A 26,802-nucleotide genomic window follows, 5' to 3' on the forward strand; every position below is an offset into this window, starting at 1 on the left:
ATTCAGACGTCACCCCACCCAGGGGGCCAGGCAGGCTGCAAAGTGGTTCTGTAAGCTGGTCGGTGCCCAATTTGCAGGGCTGGGTTCGAAAGATCAACCGCTCACATGAAAGGCTAAGGGGGGCTGCCTCAGGCACAGGCCTGCCCAGGCCTTCCGTGAGGAGGAAGCCTGGGTGCGTGAGCAGCGAGGAAGGAAGGCTCCGCCCAGCAGAGACCTCTGCTGAGGCCACCTTTTCAGGCAGGAAGTGGATTCTCCTGTCACTCCAGCAAAGGCCTGACTCAGGCTGGAAGAAAAGCAGGGCCCTTTGCCAGGGCCCTTCTTACAGAGAGAGGCGTTTGGCTAATGGAGCCCTTTGCAGCCACATCAGAACCTCGTAGTGTGTGGAGGATGCCAGTCTGTTTATCTAAGGGGTGGATAGTGTGAGAGATATAGGACAGCCTGGCTCCAAGAGCTAGCCGCACCAGAGAAAGCTGACTCAGCAGCTCTTCTTAGAGCTAAACAGCAATAAACACTGGGGGGGGGGGGAGGGAAATGGAGGGTGTAAGGGGGGCAAGTCCAGCTGGGGTACATCTGTAACCCACAACAGACCAACTCCTCGCCCTTCCGAGAGGGTGGAGTTCCCAGCAACGCCAGCTTTGGGGCCCCACTCCTCAAGCCTCAATCCACTTCTTCCAGCTCAGGAACAGAGGCGACATTACTACAGATCCTGGTGGTACCTTGACCCAGAAAATCCGCTTACAAAGAGGCAAGGCCACCCAGTCTCCCTGGGGACCATGAGACACGAAGGGAAACCTCTGAGTTTGTTCGTCCATTCTATTGGCTGAGGGCTCACCAGACCATGTGAGAGAGACAGTGTGGGCATGAGGCAGCATGGCCGCTGCTCAGAAAGTTCCCAGGATAAGGAGAGTTTGAGGATGAATGGACAGGAGGGATATAGACTTTCTTGGCAAAACCACTACAACTTTCCGGGAACAGACCTGACACTCCAAGTATCCCCGAGACAGCAGCCAGGGCGAGGCAGGGAGGACTTGCCCACCCCACTGGATGTATTTGGTTGCTGGGGCACAGACCCACGCCATGCTGAAGCTAAGACCTGGGGTGCTGGAGCTAAGACCCAGGCTGTGAGAAGGAGCCCAACCCAGCTTCCAAAAGTCCTTAACAAGTCAAAGAAGTCTTCCTTGACCATTTCCTAGAAAACATGCAAGCCTTCACTTCTTCAAATCCCTTTCCAATCAAGTCCTCACCTATGACATTCTATGCACTGTATGAGTACAGTTCAGAGTGTAAGTCATGGTCCATGATGGTGAGAGCTAGGGCACAAGGATTGACCTAGTCGTGTTGGAAGAGTGTCAGCCTGCTGAGAGGCATAAAAAGACATGCTCAGTGGTTGAGCATCGACCTATGAACCAGGAGGTTGATTCCCAGTCGCGGGCACATGCCCACGTTGTGGGCTGGATCCCCGGTGTGGGGCATGCAGGAGGCGGCAGATCGGTGATTCTCTCTCATCATTGATATTTCTATCTCTCTCTCCCTCTCCCTTCTTCTCTGAAATCAATAAATACAAGTTTGTTTTTTAAAACAAACAAACAAACAAACAAACAAAAAAGCCACGCAGTGAGAGTTCAGGAAAGGGCAAGATCAGTGTGTCTGGGGTGAGCAGAGCAGACTTCTCAGATGAGGACACAGTAGAGCTAGGCCCTGAAGAAAGGATAACAGGAGAAGAAGGAAAATGGCTTTCCAGAGGGAGCCATGGGGGATACAATAGCTCGGCAGTGGGAGGGTCAGGGCTGCGAGAGGAAGCAGTCAGCTGGAAGTGAAGGGGCTTGTTCATGAATTCCATGACATGCTGCTGTGTGTTAGAGAAAGTGATGGGATCCAGGGTGGAGGCTCTCGATAATTTATTCCAGGGATTTGGGGATGACCACATGGTTGGCATCAGAGCTGAATAAGGACAGATACCCACAGGCAGAAGTAGGGCACCCTAAAGCACCACTGGAAATGGGACAAGATGGAGAAAGAGTCACTTCCAGAACTCATCTGGAGGGCAGTCGGCATGTGGTTGGAGTCTGTGGGGTGGGGGGTGAGATGGCAGGTGAGATGCCCCAGGTGCCTATTCGAGTAGTAACACTACTAACCTGCTGTCACAGCAGCTGGGTCTGATGACTTGGTTATTTGCTTTGCTGTCTGAGATGAGCCTTTCAACAACATTAAGTGAGGAGTGTGTGTGTGTATTCCCACTGTGTTAACTTGCCAGGGCCGTCGTAACAAAGTACCACAACTGAGTGGCTTAAGCAACAGAAATTTCCTGTCTCAGTCCTGGAAGCTAGGACACACACAAGACTTCAACCTATAACACCAATGCACATTAAAACAAGCCTATTAAAAGAGAAAATACTTGCCCATATTCTACTACCAAAAGCCGCTTCCTGAACTCACAGTGGTGCCTTGGGAACATTTTGGAAAATGTGAATAACAACGATAGTCAGCTCTGGATTCAAATCAGTTTCCTCAGCTGTAAAATGGGGACAATGCTAGAACCTGCCTGACAGGGGGGGTGGAAGGATTAAGTGAGATAATGCGTGTAAAGTGCTTGGCACAGAGCGTGGCACAGACTAAGTGCCCCATAAACGTTAGCTATTATTATCATTACTGTCATCATCACTCTTGTTATGCACCAGGCTGCGCCCCTAATGCCAGGGAAAGTGCTTGGGAAGCGACAGCCCCGAGGTCAGAGAGGCAGTAGGGAGACCATGAGGGGAAGATGAGTCTGAGCGGTGTCTTGGCCAGGCCTGGCCTGGCTCTGAGGGCCCCCAGGGGAGCTGCCCAGCTGGTGTGCGTGGGCAGGGCTTGGGGAGGAGGCTTCTGGTCCTTCCAGCAGCCCATCAGGTGGGTGGGAGCTGGCTGGGATGTGTTTCACATTAATGTACTGGGGCCTCACATTCCCAGGGAGATGCATGCAGAGCAAAGAAAGCCAAGATGTGCAGGGAACTTCCTCAAGCCTGGAAGGTGCCCAACCCAGTGGCTACTTGTCTCCATGTCTCCCTTGGAAACTACCAGTGGTCTCATTCCATGCCCCCCCCCACCCCCCCCCACCATGCTGATCCACAGCCTCAGAGAAGCCACAGTCAATGGGTGTGGAGAGGAAGGTTCCAGCTCCAGAAAATCTGCAAAGATTTTCTGAGGCAAGCGACTTGGCCTCTTTGGGCAGCAGTGGCCTCATCTGATCCAAGGAGAAGACACATGGGAAAGTGCTGCCAAACGCCAGATGTAATTATTCCTGTCTAACTTCTCTGAGCCTCAGTCTACTCATCTGTGAAATGGGCGGGGGGGGGGGGTTTCCCAAGCTTATTTTCTCCTTCCTGGGGTCTAAAGAGAAGTCAAAAGGGAAAATGTGTATGTAAAGTACTTTAACACATGCCAGGCCTGGAGGACACCACCGGGAGCAGATGCCTCGCTTCGCACTGCTTCACCACTGCTTTAGTACTCTCGTGAGTGACGGAATGCTTGAACCGTGAGGTCAGAATTGCAGCTTATTCCTTCCTAGCTACATGATCTTGGCCAAGTCACTTAACCTCTCTGGGGCCCAGCTGTTTCATCTGTAAGGTGGGGGGTGAATAAACACAGCCACCCCATGGTGGTGTGTGGAATAAATGAGATAACACGGGTGAGCACGGTGCTTGGCCTACGCTAAGTGCTTGATTAATGGAGTCACCTCTTTGAAGGTGAGGAGAGTCCAGTGGTACCTTCTGTCTCTGGTGCTCTCCTGCAGCCCTTCCAGCTTTTGGAGTCAGGTCAGCCCAGCCCTCACTGTCAATGGCTGAGAGGACTTCAGGGTCCCTCACCTGTAATTCCACAGCCTTTACTTTTTTAAGGTTCTTGATCTTTGTTCTAGCATGAGATCGCTCATGTTCCCCTTGCCCAGGAGGGGTAGGACACGATGCCAGGGCAGCCACCACCTGGAAAGCTAGTGGCCAATGGGGCTGGGTCCGAGATCCTGGATTCAGTCAGCTCTGCCTGGCTTTGGGGAGAACAGGTAGAGCCTCCCTTAAACTCACAGAGACTAGAATATTTCCTGGGGCTGGAGCTATACCCCAACCCCCCTCAACTTAGTCCCCAGCTGCTTGCTGACCCCTCATTCCTCTCATCCCCAGGAAGGCACAAGGCTGGAGGAGCTGGAAGCTGGGGCAGGAGAGTGAGTGCTGGGCAGAGTGAGGGGCAGGGCTAGAGGGGTCATCTGAAACTGAAGGAAGAGCTTGGGGACTTCCTCCTCTGGCAATAGGAGCCCCTCGAGGACACTGATCAGGAGTGACCCTGCGCAAGTGGAATTCTAAGAAGATAAATCTGCCCAGTACATAAGATGGAACAATGGTGAAAGAGACATCTGTGTGTGGGACAGATCGCCAGAAAGATGCTGGCACCAGCCCAGGGTGTCGGCGGTGACACTCCCTGACAGAGAAATAGGCCAAGCTAAGATGAGCCTGCTGGTGTGTGTGTGTGTGTGTGTGTGTGTGTGTGTGTGTGCGTGCTTTTTGGCAGGGTGCTAGCTGAAGTCACCCTGTTCCCTCCTAGGTTCCTAGTCCTCCCTTAGCCTCACCAAAGACCCCCACAGTTTCTAAACCCCCACCCCCAAAGCTGCCTGACAATTTCTTCTTCCATATGGACCTCCAAGGCCCACTGACAAAGAGCACGCGGCCTGAGAAAGGTGGAGAGGGAACAAAGGAGACCGGCCCTCCACCTTCATTTCCAGCTAAGCCACACCCCCAGCCCCACTGTCTCTTGATTCTTCTGTCTTGATTGTTCCTGCAAAAGGCCCAGAACCATGGTCCCCAAAGTGCCTCAGCCACCACGGGATCAAATTCAGGCCAAAGTTTGGGACAAAGCTATCCCATTCTTGGCAGAGATGAGTATAAGGCAGACCCTCGGTGTCCCGGGCCCAGGCTGCCATTCGGGGCAGTGAGATTGCAGGACTGGTCCCCAGCGCGCTCCCCTGAAAAGGCATTCTCTTGGACAGAGCCAAGTGGGACACTTCTAATCAACAATCCAACGTCTTGCCTTCCTCCATCCCCTTTCCCAAGTATCTCCTTTCCCCCACTTTCTCTCGATTCCAAATGGGTCAGGGTGCTTTCAGGCCCTATCCTCATCCCTCCTCCCAACCCCTCAAAATCCTGTGCAAAAGGAAAACAACAAAAGAACAGGCTAAATAAGAAAGCTGGGGTCACAGGCAGAGTCCAGCCCTCCCCTGTGGCCTTGCCCTGTCCATATGGAACCCTCTCTTCCCAGGAGTTCACCTCTCCTCTGCTTGGGAGTGACCTGCAGCTGCTGATCAGCACCAACAATGGCTGGGACAGCCTAAAGCTCAGGAACAGGCGCTGAAAGCTTCCTCAAAGACGCTGGATGCAGCCAGTGAGGCCCCATGCTGTCAGGTGGACCCGGCAAAAGCCAGGCAGGCCAGGGAGTGTCGGCCAGGACCAGATGCCTTGGGCAGGTCACGTGCCCACCCCCTACCCCCAGCTCTTTCCCCCCCATTAGAAACTTCATAGGATAAGAGACAAAAACACACATGAAACCTCTTGGAAGGTTCTGGTGAGGAGAGCGCCGAGTACATACCCTCCCTAATGCTGCTTCAATCTGCTCCATCTGATGGTTCCATCTCTGGCTTCATGCCCTTTGTTGGCTCTCTGCCTCCCACTGGACACAAGTCTTAGTCATGACCTCTGTCCTGACTGACCTCTCCAGTCGTATATCCTGCCACTGCCACATCTCCCCACGAACCGTACGGCCTGCCTGCAGTCCTCCCCGGACATAGCATGCTGTTCCACTAGCTCTGTGTCTTTGCACATTCTGTTCTGCTTAACTGGAATGCCCCAACCCATATAATCTCTTACTGTCACCACCTCTGAGGCCTTTGTATAGGTGTATCCCTCATGTACTCCCTCCTCTAGATTGCTTCTGCCATTCAGTCACGCTTCTATTATTGCACTTACCTCTATATTGTAATTACTTACTTATATACCTGCCTCCTTTCAAAAGCCTGTGAGCTTCTTGGAAGCAACATCTGTGCCTTGACATGCCCACTATCCATCACAGTTATCTGATATAGTTGGCACACAATAAGACTACATTTCCCAGGCTCCCTTGCTGGGAGTTACAGTCATGTGACTGAATTCTAACCAATGAAATACAAGCAGGGGTGATGTGAATCTCCTCCAGTAAACCTATAAGATCTCCCCACAGAGATATGGATGCAGAGATCCATGGGGGATAGAGTCACCAATGCGAGAGTCTGTGTTCCTGAATGACTTACCTGGAACAGAACCCTTCAGTAATTTGTTCTGGTTTTGGGTTAGGACGTGAGCAGGAAATAAACCTCTATTATACTGAGTCACTAAGAGTTTGTTACACAGCAGGTAGCCTATCCTGACTAATACAAAGGAGCTCAAGACTCCATTGAATCAAACTGAATAGAGGGAAGACAATATAAAACGCAGGCATTATAAAAGTCAGGCATTACATTCCTACCTGATTGAACTATTCCCAATGCAATGCCATCACATCACCGCTCCTCCCCCCTGCCCTATCCACCAAATCACACACACAGTATTTAGAGTGCCAAGCACTCCCCAGTTAAGACTGAAAAGGGTGGGGATTGAGAACTTGCCAGATGACCTGTAAAAGCCACCATAAATGAATGAGCCCCAACTTGAGCTTCTTGTTCCACAAGTTTGTAGAAGGCACACAAAGACACAAAGTTGAACTGTAGGGAGGGGCCTGCTCCTCACCACACAGGCATCCACACCCTTGACACATGGCCATTCAGGTTCATAGGAACCCTTCTGATGATGGGGAACCCACCATCTCTCTGAGGTAACCCATACCCCCTAGGCAAACTTCTGGGAAGTGTTAGAACAGTGTTCCTCACACAGAGCCCAAATTCCCAGTTGGTCACAAAGGGCCATGGCCAAATGGGAGAAAGATCACATTTGCACAGAAGGAAGAAAAGAATGAAGAAGGACTTCAAAAGTATCTTTCCACTATATGCCCTCACTACTCAAGGTGTGATCCTGAGACCAGCCATCTCCTCACCTGAGAGCTTGGTGGGAAAGTCAAATATCAAGCCCCCTGCAGACCTGCTGAATCAGAATCTGCATTTTAACAAGACTGCTAAGTAGTTTTAAGTTTGCACCATTCTAAGTAACATGATGAAATCTCTCGCCACCCTCCTCTGTCCCACCCGGGTGTGAATCATCCCTTTGTCCAGCATATCTAATATCTATGCTGTAGGTCTTTCCTGTCTGCTTAGTAGTTGTCTCAGTTATCAGATCAGTTAAGAGAGAGAGAGAGAGAGAGAGAGAGAGAGAGAGAGAGAGAGGCCACATACATATAACCTTTATTACAGTATATTGTTATAATTATTAGTTATTATTGTTAATCTCTTACTGTGCCTAATTTATAAATTAAAGTTTGCCAGGGGTATGTACTATATATATATAGAAAAAACATAGTATATATAGGATGCAGTACTATGTGTGGTTTCAGGCATCCACTGGGGGTTTTGGAATGTATCCCCCACAAATAGGATAGGATTGCTGTACTCATTTACAGCTGGCCATGCTCTCATTTATTCATTCAGTGATTCCTTGAGCACCTGCTGTGTCAGGTACTGTTCTAGGCACTCGGAAACAAGCTAAGAGCAAGCAAGGTCCTACTCTCCTAAAGCTCATACTCCAGTGATGAGACAGTAAACAAGTAGACAAATAGTTAAATAAGATGATGACAGACTATGGTAAGTGTAGAAGACAACAGAATGTGACCAAGAGTGACAGGGCTGGGGATGGGGGGAGATCTCGGGGGGTGGGGGGGAGCTCTTTGAGGAAGAGGTCAAGGGTCCACGTGAGCAGAGGCCTGAGTGCTCAGGAGTCAGAAGCTTACAGATATGGGGAAAGGGAGTTCCAGGCAGAGGGAACAGCAATGGCAAAGGCCTCAGGCAGCACTGTGCTTGGTATTCCAAGACCAGGCAGGTGACTGTCAAGCTGAAAGTCAATGAAGGGAGGATGGCAGGAGACAAGCCTGGAAGGATGGGCCAGAGCCCACCTGTGGCATGGTAAGGAATTGGGAGTTCATTCCCCAAAGAAAGGAAGTCTTTCAGAAAGTTATAAACTGGGGTGTGATGTGATCTGATTTTGGTTTTTTGTTTTTTTTAAAACATATTTTATTGATTTTTTACAGAGAGGAAGGGGAAGAGATAGAGAGTTAGAAACATCAATGAGAGAGAAACATCGATCAGCCACCTCCTGCACATCTCCCACTGGGGATGTGCCCGCAACCCAGGTACATGCCCTTGACCGGAATCAAACCTGGGACCCTTCAGTCCACAGGCTGACGCTCTAGCCACTGAGCCAAACCGGTTGGGCTTCTCTCTCTTTCTTAAAAAAAAATGAATAACAAAGTTACAATTTTTAAAAAATAAAAAAGTGTCTAATGCAAATGTGGCAAAACATGAGCATTTGTTAAATCTGGGGGGTGGGGGGGATTCACTGATGCCTGCTGTCTTCTTTTCTGTAGGATTAAACTTTTTCATAATTAAAAATAAATAGAAAAGCTCACTGGCCGCAGAGTAGAAAAGCAGCTGGAAGGGGCCAGACTGTGTGTGAGGGAGTCCTGTTGAGAACACTGTGGATTCAAGTGTAAAATCATGAGGGCGTGGCCGAGGGGCTGAGAGGAGGAATCTGCAGGGGTGTGAGACGGTACAGAAATGGAGAGAGGGAAGCGGGGAGAAGGAAGACGGAGGGGTCTAGAGAGGAGCCGGGTTTAGAACATGCTGAGGGGCAAGCACATGTGTGACTAAGTGGAAATGCCTTGAAGAAGCAGCCTGCAGGTCAGCTCATATTCCGTCTGTCTCCACTCCCTCAGCCCCACCCTGAACCCAGTGACTTGTCCATGGCCGGTGTTCAACAAACGCGGTCAGGGGCTCACCCACCCCCACCCTCTAGTTGATGACAGAGGCTTGGACCACAGAGGCTGCCCCTCACTGGGAGAAGATGCCCGAGGGAGAGCAGAGCCCTGCGCCATGTCTATTTCTGGGCCCTACCTGACCCAGATTAAAATAGCTGGTGGGGTATTCTGGGGGCCAGTCTGACCCTACAAAGGGCACTCCCTTTCCTGGGCAAATGCCCACTGCTTAGCTATTTCTAGCGGGGACAAAGTGGGGCTGGCATGAGGTGGGGAGGGATTAGGTGATGGGACAGACATATGAGGCCCAGGAGACCCCCAGTCCAGCCAGAGAAGGGGGAGGGGGGAAAGAGCAGCCAGAGGTCCCTGCCCTCCGTGCGCGCAGCCACCCTGGGCCTCCCTCGCTGGGGTAGCCTGGGTGAGGGCTGGGAGCCCTGCCAGCCCCCTGCGCTGGGCACAGCATGAACAAGGAAGGGAGACTGTAGTCACTCTCCCTGGGAGGGGAACAGCCAATGGTTGGCCATCATGAATGGATGTCCCTTGGAGGCAGGGCAGACTTCCCATCAGGGTGGCCAAACTGTCACCTAATTCCCAAAGGAATGCCTGCACATGAGCACTTTCAGCAAAAGGATTCATTAGAGGCCCCCACTCCCCTGGGAAGGGGAGGCAGCCCCCTCCCCTGCTTAGGATTTTGCCCTGAGGGTGCAGACTTGCCAAGCCCTTCGGTGACTCCCACATAGCCCAGGTCAGGCTGCCACACGCCCTTCTCCCAGACTCCTGCACGGGATGTGGCAGCTCCCAGTGGACAGACAAGAGGACACAGACTGGCAAAGACGTACATACCAGCACCATAGAGGCTGGGGAAAGGCCACCGCTGGTCCCAGAGATAGGCCTGGACTCAGAGACCCTTGGGGAGATATAGAGAGACAAGTAGCAAAATGGGAAAGGAAGAGACAGCGAGAGCACCACAGAGAGAATCCAAGACTCAGAGCAGAGGGAAGGATGAACATCCTCACAGAAATGCCGCCTTCTCTCTCTGCCCAGCCCAACCCTCTCGGGCCAGGGCAGGGGATCAGGGCGCATCCATCCCAGCAGCCAGTCTAGCCCCGCCTGCTCGGAAGGCTTCCTGGTGAGGGAGGGCAAGCACCCCTCTCTTCTCCGAGGTGCCAGGGCTCCCCAGGCCACCTCTGCAGTGCTCTGGCTGAGGTAGGGGCCACACCCAAGTTACGACTGTCGATGGACAGGAGGGGTTTGGTGAGTGGGTTCCAGAGCGGACTGCCAGGACTGAATCCTGCCCCCCACTTGCAGGGAGGATGGCTCTGCAGCTCCACCCTTCCCCACCTGAACTTCACGGCCGAAAACCCTAGGTGTTCTGAACTAGCCCAGTGTCCCAGCTGCACCCCAAAATACATAAAACAAAAGACGGACCCTCACATGTTTGAGTCCTCCTACACGTGTCGATCTCCCGGTCCACCTCTCGCATCTTGGTCCCGCCCCAAAGCAATGAAGGACGAAGGGGCAAGCACAGAGGGGTCCCTCCACCCCCTCACCAGGGCTTCCTCCTCACAAGGCTCCACGATGAGGAGCAGAGCCCTGGGAATCTGAGGTAAACAGCCCCGTCTCCTTGGGGAGCCAGACAGGCCGGCCTTTCGCAGAGATGCCCCCTTGGGAGACCAGCAGGCACTGTCTCAGCGGGAAGAATGGCCGCTTGTTGTGCGCCTGAACCATCCTCTCTGCAGGCATCTCAACTCCAGCCCATACACCAGCCTCATGCTTCCTGTTTGGTTTGGGGTTTTTTTTTTTAAAGGTATATCTGAATGTGGTCCATTTAGCCCCAAGGACCCCCCTGCCCCAGCCCCACTGCTAGCCTCCTCCCCAGCCCCCCGCCAGCACTGAGCCCAGGCTTCCAGCGTAGCTGAACTGGCCACTTTGTTCTGCTGGGCACCAGATAAACGCTCCCTAATTAGCAGACGGAGCCAAACCCTGGCCTGGGTTTCGGGCTGTCTCCTGGCCAGCCCTGGAGCATTTATTTACTGCAGTGCAGGGTGCCTAAGACCCTTTCATGCTGGGACAATGTCCCCCTAGTTCAGGCTGAACAGACATACTTGCACATGGAACCACCAGAGGCAACAACGGGAATGACCACCGTCCTCATAACGCTCCTGGCTCGGTGGGGAAGGTTCCGGGGCCTTGCTTCCTGGAAATCTCACCACCACTCTCGGCAGCTTCTACAGCGAGAGCCATCTCACAATGAGAAGGCTGAGGCTCTGGGAGGTTAGGTCATCGCCCAGGGTCACAGCTGGTAAGAGGTGAGACGCACACCCACAAGTCTGAGCTTCCCTTCACTGCGAGACACTGCCCCACTCAGAAACGGGAAGCTGGCACCAGAAACCCCACCAGCTCTTCTGAGAGCCTGCTGTCACCCAGCCCGGGGGTCTCAGAAAAATCACAAATCTCCCCTGGCTTCAGCTAAGTTGAGGATCTGAAGGAGACAGTGTCAATTCGCCAACAAGTCCTCCATGGCCTGGTCTGAGGGAATGTCCTGAGATGCAGGAATCGCAGCCCCTGTGATCACCTGGGGGCTGAGGTCCAGCTGGGTGGCGGGCAGCTGGTGAAGGGAATCCCCGCCGCTGGATCTCTGGGTCACCCGGCTGGTGGCAGTTTGCCTGCCAAAGGGAAGAACAAACTCTTCCCTCAAACAATCCACAGCCCAGGCTCCCACAGCTCACCCTGGCTGTCCCACATGCCTGGTTCCATGGGAGTCAAAGCTAAACCAACCGTGGCCACTGTGAGGATGGGGATTCCAAGGATGCCCAGACCACCAGGCCCCACATCCAGAAGCTGCCTCAGAAGCAAGCTGGGATGCCCCCGGCACGCAGGCCTGATGGCAGCCGTCTGCACCTTGGGCGGCTCACTCATTATGTGCCTCCACCCTGATTCTTCCACCACCAGGCGGGTCCAGCTCAGGCCAAGGCTATCAGCCTGGCTTTTCCCCCCAGGACGGCCCTGACTTTTCCTCTCAGGGTCCCCAGTACCAAACCCGGTGCCAGGCATGTAGCTGGCACTCCTCCAATGTGGCTTGAAATTCCCTCCTGCAGGAAGGGAGTGACTTAGTCACAGCTGAAGGCTTCAAAGAACGTACTATATACACAAATGCACTCCACTCACCTGGCCATCACCGAAGGTCTTCCTTCCCTCCATTCTCCAGTTTGGAGGGGGACACTGTCCCCCACCCACTTTCCAGCCAACTTTCCTGTTGAATATCCAAGGAGGTGTAGATAGGGGCAGAGCTAACCTGGGACCAGAGGAGGAGGGAGGTGGTTGAAGCTGCAGACGCACTCCAGAACCTCCCAATGTAACACTCAAACACACCTTGACATGACACCCTTATGCTGGGAAAACAAGGTCTGCAGCTCTGGGCGGTCATGCAGGTGGTGAGGCCTGACTCAGACGCTGCCTCTGGCAGAGCTGGGGCTTATTATCCAAAGAGAGAGGCGGGCGGTGGCGGGCAGGACACATGGGCTAAGTAAGCTTCAGGAAGCAGCCGATCCTGTGAGAGAGCTCTGCCCGACCTTTGCAGGAGCTGGAGAGAAATGTGCTCTCTGCACAGGTATCTCCTCCCCACCGAGGGTGGATGATCCCTCCCCCGATAGGAGCTCCCTCGATGATGCAAGAGGGACAAAGAGAAAGAGGACTTCAGCATGGGAGGCTCGCACTCCAGACTGGAATGGGCCAGAAGCTAGACTGCCCGAGTTCCAGTCCTGCTGTCACTTGCTGGCCCTGGAATTTGGACAAGTCACTTCTCCTCTTAGGGCCTCATTCTGTCAAATAAAGGAAATGGACTACATCAGAGGGTGGCCAAGAAGTATCAGCTCAAGGTGCCATTGCCAACTGATGGGTAGTGTCTTCCTGAAGATACTAATTCGTTTTATTTTTTTAGAAAGATTCTGAGATGACCATTGGGCTCATGACCGACGAACAATATCTGCATGGGCACGGGATGGGACTGTGCCGTGATCAATCAGTGATGTCTGTTGTGGGCAGGAGAGAAGATGGGCATATGAACGCTAGAGACTCATCCTCCTGCTTGATAATCTCGAAGAGCCTTCTGCCTGTAAAATTTACAATTCCACTGATTCCCCAGGTGTGGTTAACGCTGGTTGGCAAGCATGTACCTCCCGTGTTGTGACGTTTGCAGACAGCTAATCTCTCCCTGGAGTGATGTTTTTGTCAGCCCCGCAGGACAGTCACTGGGAGCAGGCAGGCCCCTCAGCCCCCATGCCCACACTCACAGGACTTCACCCAGAGGTCAGAGCCAATGAGCAGTGCCAGGGTTTAACACCCAGAGGACATTCTGGCTTCTCTTACAACTTTCCCCAGTGTCCGCAAAGGGGCTTCTCCACCGGGAGAAAATCCGGCCCTCGCCCCAGGGAGAGGCTGAGTGACCAGCAAAGGGCAAAGATGGCTCCTGACTTGCTGGTGCACAAGAGGGGTCTGTCTCATCTGACTGGGCCGTATGTCACTTAGGAACTCCCTCGAGGCACGTGCCTGGACCGCCTACACACCATTGGTCAAAAGCACACAGGTACCTAAAAAGATGCGCACAGACCCAGAATTCATCTGCACAGGAAAAGATTAATTTCTGGGCTGAGTATCAGATGACTTTCTCTCCTCTCTCTGAAACCTTGGGCTCTGCCCAGTGCAAAGTTCTCCTGATGGCAGGCCCCACCGAAGGTGGTTCTCAGGGGCGCTGCCCCCTTCTCTGGGGCTCATTTCCCTTTATGCAGAAGAGTGGAGGCCCTCCCCAGTGTACTCTGCCCACAGCCATCACCCCTCTTCCTGTGCCTTCCATCTGTTCTGGACCTGCCAGGCCCCTCATGTACAAGGTTGCTCCTACACCTTTGGGGTGGGGGAAAATGCACAAAAAGGGGTCACTATACAAACTCTATCTGTTTGGATGGGGGGGGGGGAGTAAACACACACACACACACACACACACACACCCCTTTTAATGTGTTCTAGCCGCACACCACACCGAGTTACCCCAGGAATCCAACTAGTGGTAAACTGCTTTTCATCCTGAGCTGCCTGGAGATACCATTGTACCAGGCCCTCCCCTCCTGACACTTCTTGGAGAACAGACACAGCCCTCCCCCACCCCCAGTCCATCTCAGCCCAGAACCTACTGGAGGGGGAATGAGGAGACACAAGACGAAGCTGGAGTTCACCCTTGGACCACAGGGACCAGATGAAGGGGAGTGGCTTAGGCAGGAGTCGGCTCCCAAGGGGGAGGGGAAACCTGCCACGGAATTTCCAGGAGCTACTGGAATGCCCACAGGGCTCTCCTGAATCCCGGTGTTCCATCGGGAATCTGAAAAAGGTCTCTTTCCAAGATCAAGAAACACTGTCGACCAATAATTTATTTTTAAAAAGCAGTGTTTTCCTAACAGTGTTGCTGGGAGAAAGGTGGGTTGGTAATTACCCTTTGGAGGTGACAGTGTTTACCTGGAAAACCCTAAACACCACCACTTGCCTCCCTGACCTAGAGGTGGACTGAGCTCTGTGGTGAAAGTGAAGTCTGTATAAATGGGGCAAAGATGGAGGGGAGATGTCCAGCTATTTTCTCTTGGCATTAACGTTCTAAGGGCCTAACTGGTGAGGTTTCAGCTTTCCCATTTAAAGTCCCCATGACAGTCACAATTCTAAGGCCTTTCTTTCTTTCTTTCTTTCTTTCTTTCTTTCTTTCTTTCTTTCTTTTGTTCTTTCTTTTTGAAAATATATTTTTATTGATTTCAGAGAGCAAGGGAGAGGAAGAGAAAGATAGAAACATCAGTGATGAGAGAGAATCATTGAGCGGCTGTCTCCTACACACTCCCCTCTGGGGATCGAGCCCACAACCCGGGCATGTAAACCAACCTGGAATTGAACCATGACCTCCTGGTCCATAGGTCAACACTCAACCACTGAGCCACCACTCAACCACTGAGCCACTGCGGCTGGGCCCTAAGTGCTTTCTTAATATGGGTTGTCTCATTTTATTCTTAACCTACTTCGAAGAGCTGTTCTGGTTGTAAAACTTACCATAAGGCAGGGTTGTTGTTTTTTTATTACCCTCATAATACAGATGAGAAAACCCAGGCCCAGAGAGATTAAAGAACTCACCACAGCCCAGCCGGCATGGCTCAGTGGTTGAGCATCAACCTATGAACCAGGATGTCATGGTTCAATTCCCAGTCAGGGCACATGCCCAGGTTGTGGGCTCGATCCCCAGTGGGGAGCATGCAAGAAGCAGCCGATCAATGATTCTCTCTCATCATGGATGTTTCTATTTCTTTCTCCCTCTCCCTTCCTCATATATATATATATATATATATATATATATATATATATATATATATAAAAAAAGAAAGAAAAAGAACTCACCCCAAGTTAGATACAGTTAGTATGAGCTGGAGCTGGTCTTGGAACCTAACCACCCTGGCCCTGGAGTACCTGTCCTTAAGCACTGCATTCTATGGCCACGCATCATTCTATGGCATGATGCCAGAACCACTGCTCAACTGCTTCTTGCCCAACACACAGTTCATGAGTTTTGAGCAACATTTGAATATGAGATTTCAGTTTGACAAGATAATATGGACAAGCCCCTGGGGTTTGCTGTAATGGGTTCTAACCAGTTACATTCCATAGGAATGATCTAGAATGATGGTTCAGGAAATATGAGGCAATATGATTTTAACAATAATTTTCATTTTCTTTTTCTTGTTAGATATGTCCTTTTTTAAAAATCTTTATTGTTGAAAGTATTACATATGTCCCCTTTCTCCCCACCCCCCCCCCCATGGACCTCTCCCAGCCTGCCCTGCCCCCCACGACCAGGCCCTCACCACCCTACTGTGTCCATGGGTTATGCATATATGTATACAAGTTCATTGGTTGATCTCTTCCCACCCACCCACCCTCCCCTGCCTTCCCTGGCTTGACAGTCTGTTCAATGCTTCTATGTCTCTAGATCTATTTTTGTCCATACCTTCATTTTGACTCTGTGTGAGTCCTTTGTTCTGAGGCGGGTCTTTATTTGAGACCTCTCACTTTCTCTACCTCCTTATAGGTATTTTTTTAATTATTAAATATTAATGTTGCAAATTACATATGAGTTTCTGCTTTTCTAAAAAAACACATTACACATAAGGCTAAGGTTCCTCTCTGACTGAGGCCTTTCTCCCTCTGATGTCCTCAAACCACTTCCAGAGATAACTCTATTACCAATTTGGAGGGCATCCTTCCAGATCTTCTAAAAATATTCATATACTGCCCTAGCTGGTTTGGCTCAGTGGACAGTGTGCTGGCCTGTGTTCTGAAGGGTCCTGGGTTCGATTCCCTGTCAAGGCACGTGCCCAGGTTGCAGGCTTGATCCCTAGTAGAGGGTGTGCAGGAGGCAGCCGATCAATATTTCTCTCTCATCACTGATATTTCTCTCTCCCTCTCCCTTCCTCTCTGAACTCAATAAAAATATATTTAAAAATAAATAAAAATATTCATATATTTATGCTGTATATGTACTTGCAAAAGAAATCTTGTTTTTCCATAATTGCTATCATATTATAAATATTGTTTTGAAGCTTACATTAGACAGTCATTAACATTTCTTGGTGATTCATCCACAAAATTGAGATCAACCTCATTTGTTTTGAAGATTGCACAAGGTGGCACGAGAATACCCCAGTTCTATAGCTGGTCACTGAAGTTGTCCCCCATTTTCACCAGGCAAACAACATGGCTTTCTGTGCCTTCCTGGGAGTGGTGACTGACCTCAGTCAAGGACAAAATTCTTGTCTGTCCAGGGTGAGCGATCACAATGACCCAGAGTCACTGCACTGCTGGAGCTAGAACTACCACATCAGGCACCAGAACTCTCTAGAACAGCGGTTCTCAACCTGTGGGTCGCGACCCCTTTGGGGTCAAATGACCCTTTCACGGGGGTCGCCTAAGACCATCAGAAAACACATATATAATTACATATTGTTTTTGTGATTAATCACTATGCTTTAATTATGTTCAATTAGTAACAATGAAAATACATCCTGCATATCAGATATTTACATTACGATTCATAACAGTAGCAAAATTATAGTTATGAAGTAGCAACGAAAATAATTTTATGGTTGGGGGTCACCACAACATGAGGAACTGTATTAAAGGGTCGCAGCATTAGGAAGGTTGAGAACCACTGATCTAGAATGCTTGGTCCAAAACTGTTCTTAGAACTTGGCAAGTTACCACCCTAGACTTTGGTCCCCTTGCCATTAGTCTAGGGCAGTGGTCGGCAAACCATGGCTCGCGAGCCACATGTGGCTCTTTGGCCCCTTGAGTGTGGCTCTTCCACAAAATACCACGTGCAGGCGCACACATACAGTGCGATTGAAACTTCGTGGCCCATGCGCAGAAGTCGGTTTCCGGCCTGGGTGAGTCTATTTTGAAGAAGTGGCGTTAGAAGAAGAAGTGGGGGGTGTCGGCCAGTCGGGCGACAGGACGCGGGATACGCAGCGTGGGGGGGGGGGAAGGCGCATGCGATTCATGCATGAGTTGAGTCAGTCAGTCAGTCAGCAGTCTCACTGTGCAGTGGTTAGTGCTAGTTGCGTCCACAAATCGCTCGCGGGTGACAAAGGATAGACGAAACAAGTATACAAGACGAGTGTGGATGGGGGAGTTGGAAGGGGTCGACCTCAGCAAACGTACCTCAATTAGATTGAGGACGTTTTTAACAAAGCCCAGCTTAGGAGTACCCAAATTAAGTTAATAACAATGTACCTACCTACATAGTTTAAGTTTAAAAAATTTGGCTCTCAAAAGAAATTTCAACAGTTGTACTGTTGATATTTGGCTCTGTTGACTAATGAGTTTGCCGACCACTGGTCTAGGGTCAATGATCTCAAACAACACAGAGTTTGCCTCAATGTTTAAAAGACAGAGCCTGCCGGAGAGACACTCCCCACTCACCCTATTTTCTACTCTCAGGTTGATCCCTGGCACACACCAGGATCACCCCAGTTTGACTTCAGCTGAAGTATGCTCTGGTCATCAAACCAAATTAAAGCTCATATAAATTTGATACATAGAAAAATCAACACAGATTTTTACGTGTAAAGTGAGGGGCTTGGGATAGAACTCTTCTAATTTTAAAAATGCAGTGATCCTATAACTCTCCACAAGTGACATCATACCGTGCCCACACATCCATTTCAAGGCCAGTTACTAGTGATTTGGGATTATAATTTGTTCGCCCTGCTATTTGAGAGCTGGAAAGTGAGTGTGACCCTGGGTGGGGTAACGGGTGCAGAGTCCGGAGAGATGACTAAGGAAGAGAGAGAAAAGCTCTTCAGGAAAGGTTAAGATCTTTAGAGCCAATAAGCAAACTTAAACAACCTTCTTGACTCCATCTTCCAAGCTGTGTGGGGGGAGCTCAAGGGCCTCTCCTGTCTCTGATCAAATATTGACCCTGTGCACTCACTGGCCGGAGTTCAGACTAAAGGGCCAGCAGCACCACAGAGCCAATGTTTGCAGAGTAATTACTGATGCAGTAATTGCCTTGTAGGTCAGATTGTGAAACAACCTTCAGTGGAGCCTTCCGGTCCTTCCTGGTGGGGCCAGGCCTTGGGGGAGATACTTAACAGTGAGGGGGCTGTGCGAGGAAATGCAGAGAGGCTGGAAATGGGGTCCAGCTGCCAGTGAGAAGGCAACTGAAGAGCATCCGTGGCTCTCTGCCCTCCTCCTCCTCTCCTTAACTGCTTCTCCAAGTAACCTAAGCTCTTTATAGCCAAACAGGCTTCAACATCAGGCCTTGTCCTGGCCAGCTTGAAGACCAATTTCCACTTGAAGACCAAGAACCTCTCCTCTCCCTGTCCTCAACTTGACACCTAAAACGACCTTAGAAGCCCTTTCTAGTGACTGAGCTGGTTTCCAAAAGAACATAAGGCCAGATCAAGCCTGTGGGTGTCCCACATGGTCTAAAGCAGCACAGTCTTATACAACTTTCTGGGATGACAGAAATGTTCTGTGCTTGCTCAATACCTAGCCACTAGTCACTGTAGCTACTGAGCACTTGCAATGTAGCAAGTGTGACCAAGACACTAAATTTAATCTTATTAAAATGAATTAAACTTAATATTTAAATTTTAATTTTTAATATTTTAAATTTAAACTCAAATAGCTGCATGTGGCTGGTGGCTGCTGCATCGGAGACAACGGCCTAAAGCCTCTATCGCCAGCACCTCCCAGTGGGCGGGAAGAGGAGCTGGGTTCAGTGAGCAGCCCCTGTGTGTGGAGGAGACAGAATCACTGGGTCTGAAGGCTCAAGGCAGAAGATATGGGGAGAAAAGAAGGGTTGGGCCCTGACCAGTTTGGCTCAGTGAATGGAGCGTCGGCCTGCGGACTCAAGGGTCCCAGGTTCGATTCCGGTCAAGGGCATGTGCCTTGGTTGCAGGCGCATCCCCAGTGGGTAGTGTGCAGGAGGCAGCTGATCGATGTTTCTCTCTCATCAATGTTTCTAACTCTCTATCCCTCTCCCTTCCTCTCTGTAAAAAAATCAATAAAATATATTAAAAAAAAAAAAAAAAAAAAGAAGGGTTGGGACCAAGTAGAGGGCCCTATCCGATTAGAAAGTCTTACCCTGGTGCCCATGGAAGGATTTCAGAGGGTGTGAATGACCGAAGAGGCTATTAGAATTGTGTATGTATATTCATGCATCCGTCTGGGGAGAAAGTCTTGCTTTCATTAGAAGCATAAAAGCTTCCCTGATCCCCAAAATAAAATAAGATAAAATAACTTACTGATCTGTCAGATAAAACGTACTTCTTCAGGGAAGCCGGCCCTGATCCCACAGGATAAGGTTTCCCTATAGTATGTCTCTGGTACTTTTATTTGTAGCGTTTGGAATAGTATAAAAGAATATATGTATTTTCAATAAAATCTGTCTTGCCTCACTAAGCTATAAGTCCCATAAAAGCAGTAACCAGATCTGCTCTGGCTCATCAATAAATCTCCAAATCCTGGCATACTGCCTGGGACACAGAAGTAAGGCTCTTAAGATTGGACAGATTGAGGATAGATGAATGAATGGACAGACAGAAGGAAGCAGGCATAAATGAATAAACAAAGAAATAAATTAGGAACACACTTTATCCTGATAACTATAATTCCAAAAAAACAACCAACTTTCCCCAAACTGGATGGAGGTGTGTGGCTATATCACTCCAGGCTGCTGTCACCAATCAAAACCATATGGACCCGGCCAGTGTGGTTCAGCGGTTGAGTGTTGACCTATGAACCAGGAGGTCATGGTTCAGTTCCCTGTCAGTGCACATGCCCAGGTTTCGGGCTCAATCCCCGGTAGGGGGTGTGCAGGAGGCAACCAATGGATGATTCTCTCTCACTGATGTTTCTATCTCTCTTTCCCTCTCCCTTCCTCTCTGAAATCAATAAAAAATATATATATATTTTAAAAACACATGGACATCTTCTTTGTTCCCCCTGCCCAAGAAGAATGCTCTTTCCCTCCTCTTCATTCCATAGCATGTGGCTTATATCTCAATCCATTATTTATTTCATCTACAGTGGACTCAATTGCGCAAAGCCTACTTTCCCCACAAGATATGGACTCCTAAAGGTAGGGACTTTGTCCTTCTGAGTGTTCCTCAGCCTATGTTGGAGGCCTTGGCATAGGTCAGTTCACTCTTACCCCAAGCCAACCTCTTTGCATTCTCCCCCCACCCCCTCGCCACCCAACACACACACACCACTCACAGCCACAGTAATACTGCCAGATTTAGCAAGTGAAAACACAGGACACGCAATGAAATTTGAATTTCAGATAAACAATGAACAACTTTTTTAGCATAAGTATGTACCATGCAATATTTGGGATAAACTTGCACTAAAAAAAAAGTATTCATTGTTTATCTAAAATTCAAAGTTAATTGAACATCTTGTATTTATCTGGTAACCCTAATCACCAGATAAAAAAGAGTGTGCCCTAGGCAGTTTGGCTCAGTGGACAGAGCGTCAATCTGCGAACCGAAGGGTCCAGGGTTCGATTCCGGTCAAGGGCACATACCTAGGTTGCAGGCTCCTCCCTGGCCCAGGCCCTGGTTGGGGTGCAAGCAGGAGGCAACCAATCAATGTGTTTTTTTCACATAGATATTTCTCTCTGTTCCCTCTCTTCCACTCTCTAAAAATCAGTGGATGGAGGAGGTTAATGGGGGAGGAGGGAAAGGGGGACACATGAATACTTTCAACAATAAAGATTTTTAAAAAATCAATGGAAAAATAGCCTCAGGTGAGGATTTAAAAAAAGAAAAGTGTGAGTGGTGGGGGTAGAAGGGGAATATGTAGGGTGGAGACATGGGGGCTGTGTAGAGGTGGATGCTGCAGTGGAGAGAGATGGAGAAATAGCATCCTTCAAATGCTACCTGGCTGTGGCGTGTGAAGGGCAGGGCATGGCAGTCATCTCCAGGTTTGCCCACAGAGGGAAAAGGACACTGGAGGTACCTGTGCTATTTATTCCAAGTGGAACTGGGTCTGCACACGCCCCACAGCCTTTGGTCCAGTGCCAGAGGGTCACTTGGTATCATTTTGCACATGACTCCCGGATTCCATTAGAAAGCTGGGCCCTAGCCCAGCTCTGGCTCAGTAAATAGGGTCCCAGGTTTTTTGGGGGTTTTTTATATACGTATATATATTTTATTTTTTACAGAGAATAAAGGAGAGGGATAGAGAGTTAGAAACATCGATGAGAGAGAAACATTGATCAGCTGCCTTCTGCACACCCCCTACTGGGGATGTACCCGCAACCAAGGTACATGTCCTTGACCGGAATCAAACCTGGGACCTTTCAGTCCGTAGGCTGATGCTCTATCCACTGAGCAAAACCAGTTAGGGCAGGGTCCCAGGTTTGATTCTGGTCAGGGGCACATGTCCGGGTTGCGGGCTCAGTCCCCAGGAGGGGTCGTACAGGAGGCAACCAATCAATGATTCTCTCTCATCATTGATGTTTCTATCTCTCTCCCTCTCCCTTCCTCTCTGAAATCAATACAAAATAATTTTTAAAAGAAAGAAAGTTGGGGGCCCAGGGCCACCAGGAGCAAAAGATGTTTAAAGAGGGATAAATAAGACAGGCAAGTGTGGGAAGACCCACACGGGGGACAGGGAAATCAAGTTGTGGGAGGGAGGTGACCTAGGTGTCCCTCAAAGGGGTATTCAGTTCCACTGCTACTACTTGAATACTGTGTATAAACCCTCAAATGCCAAATGGTGCTCAAGTAGTACAAGATGTGTGTGCAGCTCAGTGGTTCTTCACTAGGCATCCAAGCAGGGTGGACTGACACTGTAAGTGAAGATGTACATACACACTCTTTTTCTGGGGCGATCCACCAGATTCACAAAGGGATCTGTGGTCTCCTGAAGGCCCAGAACCATGAGTTGGTAAAGCCAGCTTAGCAGCTTCCCCCAGGCTGCCTTAGTCAGTCCAGGATTTGCAGGGTTCCAAGGTGGGGCTCCACCAAAAATGGAAGGAGCAAAGCCATTCTGAGGACAGCCACCTGGGAGCCACATCCGACTCCCAACACACTCCTGTCCTGCCCCCGTGGCCAGCTCCAGAGAGAGCCTGTGGCTCACAGGACTCTGAACACTGGCACAGGCCAGGGCACAAAGCGACTCTTCAGCACAAAGTGGAGCCAAGGAGGGGAAACAAGCAAGCACCGGTCCATTCACCTGCAGCCCAGCATCCTTGTCTTCTGCTAATACCACTAGTCAACCTAGTGGGTAACTCACTATAGACAACCACATGTCAGGGAAAATGTGGACTTGCTCATTTAATTCTCCCAATAACCCTACTGGGTGGGTACTATTTGAAACTTCATTCTACAGATGAGAAAATAGAGCCTAGAGGAGTTATGGAACCTGTCTGGAATTACACAGTGACAGAACCAGAAACCAGTCCCAGGCAATGTGTCCCCAGTAACTAAGCTTCAAGTCATTCTCTCATACGGCCTCTCAGAAAACTGAATTCCGAGAGCCACGAGTGACCAGAGACAGAGTTAGCAATGCCATGTGTCCTTTCTCTATAGGAGCTACCATAATAAAATCAGTGGCCCTCATAAATAAGAAAGGTTTTTTCCCAAATGCACGCCACTAAGTCATCATGCCACGAGTTTTGTAAAACGGGTTCACGAAGATGCTATGCTTGGCTCAAAGGTTAAATTCCAAAGAACCATCCCAAACCCTCCTCCAACTGCAACTACAAGGTGACGATGACACAAGTGTGCAGGCCTGGCCATGCTCATGGCTAGGGCCAGCACATCACACAAGCCACTTCATGCCATGTGTCCTCTCCCGACACAGGAAATGAGCCTCCAGGCCAGGGAGAAGTTGGGGCAGCAGCATTCCTTTCTTGTTAGATTCTGTAACTAGGAAGGGGGTTGGGGAACAGAACAGAGAGAGGGGAAGAAAAGTTCTGTTTGAGAGTTTCTGCTGACTCTCAGACCCTCTGGCTCATCAATGAGTCTTTTCAGGGTTCCCTCTCCCCCAACTAAGTTATCATTTCCTGTCCAGCACACTACACCCATTGATGGGGTATCAGCAAATCCCACCAGTTTATGCCGGAAGGATCCAAGAAGATTGGACAGGAACTGAGGAGGGAAGAGGAAGAAGGCAGGAGGGTAAGGAGTGGCTTTCAATCCACATTCAATGGGATATTCAATCCCGTATTGGTGGATTAAGAGAAGATTTGTAATACAGGAAGCTGGCTCTCCTCATAGTTTATATAATAAGGACAATGGGATAAAATCAGGTACTTGGGGGCAAATATGCAAGCTTGGCCTTTCCAAGATGACTCATCACCAAGAGCCTACAAAGAAAGGAATAGACCTTGGTTGTGAGGGCCAGGGATGAGTATCTCTTCTTTGTGTTTTTATTGGCCTAAACTAGGCTCAGAGCCCTGAGGAAGAATCTAGAATCTCGCACCTTTCCCTTCCTTATCTGGGAAGGGTGGCTGCTCACTTCACAATGATTCTGCTTTGTCTGGTGCCTATGCCATATATAAGGGTGGGCCTCCTAGTGGCCACATCTGTGCTACATGACCCTCTACCTCCTCAGCCATATTAATTGGTCCAGCGAGGGCATCTGACCAAGTTGGGCCAATCAGCTTCTTTCCTGGAATTTTTCAATTTGGATGTGGAAGACAGTCTCTCTCTGCTGTTGGGAATCACAAGATATGAAATTCAAGAGCTGTTGACAGGATATGAGGTAACAGAAGATAAAGACAGTGCTCAGAGAGAAGCAGAGATAAGACAGAGGGAGGGTAACCCTGGTTTCAGGTGTTCCTTAGAGCCACTGCCTCAAGTTGCCTCTTTACTGCATAAATTTCTCTGGTATATCCTTCCAACCAAGTCTCCTTTTTGTCTAAGCTAATATGAGTATAAAACTATCACTTGTAACCCAAAGAGGCCTAACCAGATTCGTTGGTATCAAGGGAGGTGTTTGCAATGGATCTGTGGGATCCGTATCAGCATCCCCGTGTGAACACACCTGTGTATATTAGAGACACACATACTGTCCACATGCACAAATAGGACAGCACAACCTTAGTCGGTTAGACAGACACAGTGGAATGCTCAGTTTGTGCCTGTAGCTCAAGAAATGGCTTGTTTTCAGTTTCGGTCTTTTCTGTAGGTTTGCTTTTCTTTGCCTTCAATGATGTGGTGGCTTGTGTCTCACCCTGGATGTTTACAGACATGTCTGCTCATGTACACAGCACTCACAGCCATCTTCCTGCCTCTCCACCCTCATTCCTACCAGCCAGGCAAAGAAGGGTGACAAAGCATGACTGCTAAGACCATCTGATGAAGTCAACAAAGCCCCAAGTATTTGCCCGCAGCAGGGGTCCTCTAACTTTTTAAACAGGGGGACAGTTCACTGTCCCTCAGACCGTTGGAGGGCCAGACTATAGTTTTAAAAAAAAAAACTATGAACAAATTCCTATGCACACTGCACATATCTTATTTTGAAGTAAAAAAAAACAAAACGGGAACAAATACAATATTTGTATTTGCATGTGGCCCGCAGGCCGTAGTTTGAGGACCCCTGGCCTGCAGTGTCCTAAACTGAGCCAAGTGCAGCTCGACCACCCAGGTTCCCGCATCTGTCCCTCTGCTCTGACCTGAGCTCTATGGGGGTTCTCCAGATGAGTGAGAACATGGGAGAGGCCAGCCCACCAGAAACTAGGGCCACAGAGAGAACTGGGCACAATTTGAGCTCAGACCAACTCACCTGCAGGTCAAAGAACTTGCTGTACCTCCGGTAGATGGTCTGAGACGTGGAGTCCGACCAGGTCACGTTGATGATGTATACCTGTGGGGTCAAAGTAAGAGCAGGTGAGTGGGTGATTAAGGCTGGGCTTCAAGTGGTACCGGGCACCATTTAACATGACTGTGGGTGCTCCGTGGTCAGAACCATTCTTTTTCTCATCTCTGTCCCCAGAGCCCAGTGCGGTGTCAGGTACATATCAATGCTACACACACATGTCTAAATATACACACAGAAACACACACATCTAACACACATTCTCAGTTCCTAATCAATAAAATGCTAAGGATGATTATCTTAGGAGAATAGAATTACAGGTGGTTTTAATTTCCTTCTTTTCATTTACTAGTATATGTACTTTACACAATGAACAGAAAATTGAAGTTGTTAAAAAAAATTTTAAGTAGCTAATTTCCACTGGTTCTCAAACTCTGGGGTGAATGAGAGTCTGTAAGGGGCCTTTCACAGTTGCAGGTGCCAGCCCACCCCCCTCTGAAATTCTGCATGAGTAAACTTGGGTTTGGGGGGGGGGGGCTCGGGCATTTACATTTTATTTGCTAAAACTTTATTTTTAAACAGTAGTTTTAGGTTCACAGCAAAATTGAGTAGAAAGTACAGCGTTCCCATATGGCCCCCACCAGGCACAGTCTCTCCCATTATGAACACCCCCCCCCCCCCACAGTGGTACGTTTGTTGCAATCGGGCATCAATAGTTTTAACAAACCGCCCCGGGGTATTCTGTCAGAACTCGCTTGGAAAACCACTCAGGAGACCACAGCATTTCAGACCTGTGACTCCTCTCTATCCCTAAGTCTTAGCTCAGTGCATTTCAGCCTGGCACAGAGTGGGCACAGAGCGGGCACAGAGCCTGGCACAGCGCAGGCACTCAGAAAACATTCTGCTCTGTTGAACGACCAAGCTGACACTCCGGATGACAAGTGGATTTGCAGGAGAGATGTTGGCACATGGAAGATGGGTAAACTTTTCAGAGATGACGGTATTTCAGGACTCCATTTCCAATGTCTCCTCGGTTCCCAAGCTCAGTCAGGCTCTCCAAGGCCACTGCCTCAGGCGGCTCTGGAAGGCTTCCTTGTCTAGGAGGTGGCTGGAGAAGAGAAAGTCCCCTGCCTACACAATCTGGCCTCGGCTCTCTCCATTTTTTTCCCTTTTACCAGAACCCACACCAAACGCACACCCTCCTGGGAGAGGTGTCAGTTAGAGGGAGGGGATCCTCTCACACAACCTCAAGGCTGCTCTGCAGAATGAAAATCACCTGGGAGCTTAATACAAACTCATATTCCCAGGCCTCTGTCTAGCACAGTGATGGTGAACCTATGACACGCGAACTCATTTTTTTGGTTGATTTTTCTTTGTTAAATGGCATTTAAGTATATGAAATAAATAACAAAAATATAAGTCTTTGTTTTACTATGGTTGCAAATACCAAAAAATGTCTATATGTGACACGGCACCAGAGTTAAGTTAGGGTTTTTC

The 26,802-nt window shown here is 49.5% G+C and overlaps 1 protein-coding gene across 3 annotated transcripts in view; it reads right to left on the reverse strand.

The window, feature by feature from the left end:
• Window positions 1-26,802, reverse strand: part of SH3PXD2A (SH3 and PX domains 2A) — a 220,518-nt gene that overhangs the window by 147,385 nt on the left and 46,331 nt on the right. For all 3 annotated transcript variants that reach the window (XR_009448256.1, XM_059661286.1, XM_059661287.1), the window contains exon 2: window positions 25,273-25,353. Coding sequence is in view for 2 of the 3 variants with exons in the window: in XM_059661286.1 (XP_059517269.1) it covers window positions 25,273-25,353 (81 nt within the window). In the remaining variant the exon portion in view is untranslated. The remainder of the gene's footprint in view (window positions 1-25,272; window positions 25,354-26,802) is intronic.

This window comes from Myotis daubentonii, chromosome 13, assembly GCF_963259705.1.
Source record: "Myotis daubentonii chromosome 13, mMyoDau2.1, whole genome shotgun sequence".
In the NCBI taxonomy this organism is placed as follows: domain Eukaryota; kingdom Metazoa; phylum Chordata; class Mammalia; order Chiroptera; family Vespertilionidae; genus Myotis; species Myotis daubentonii.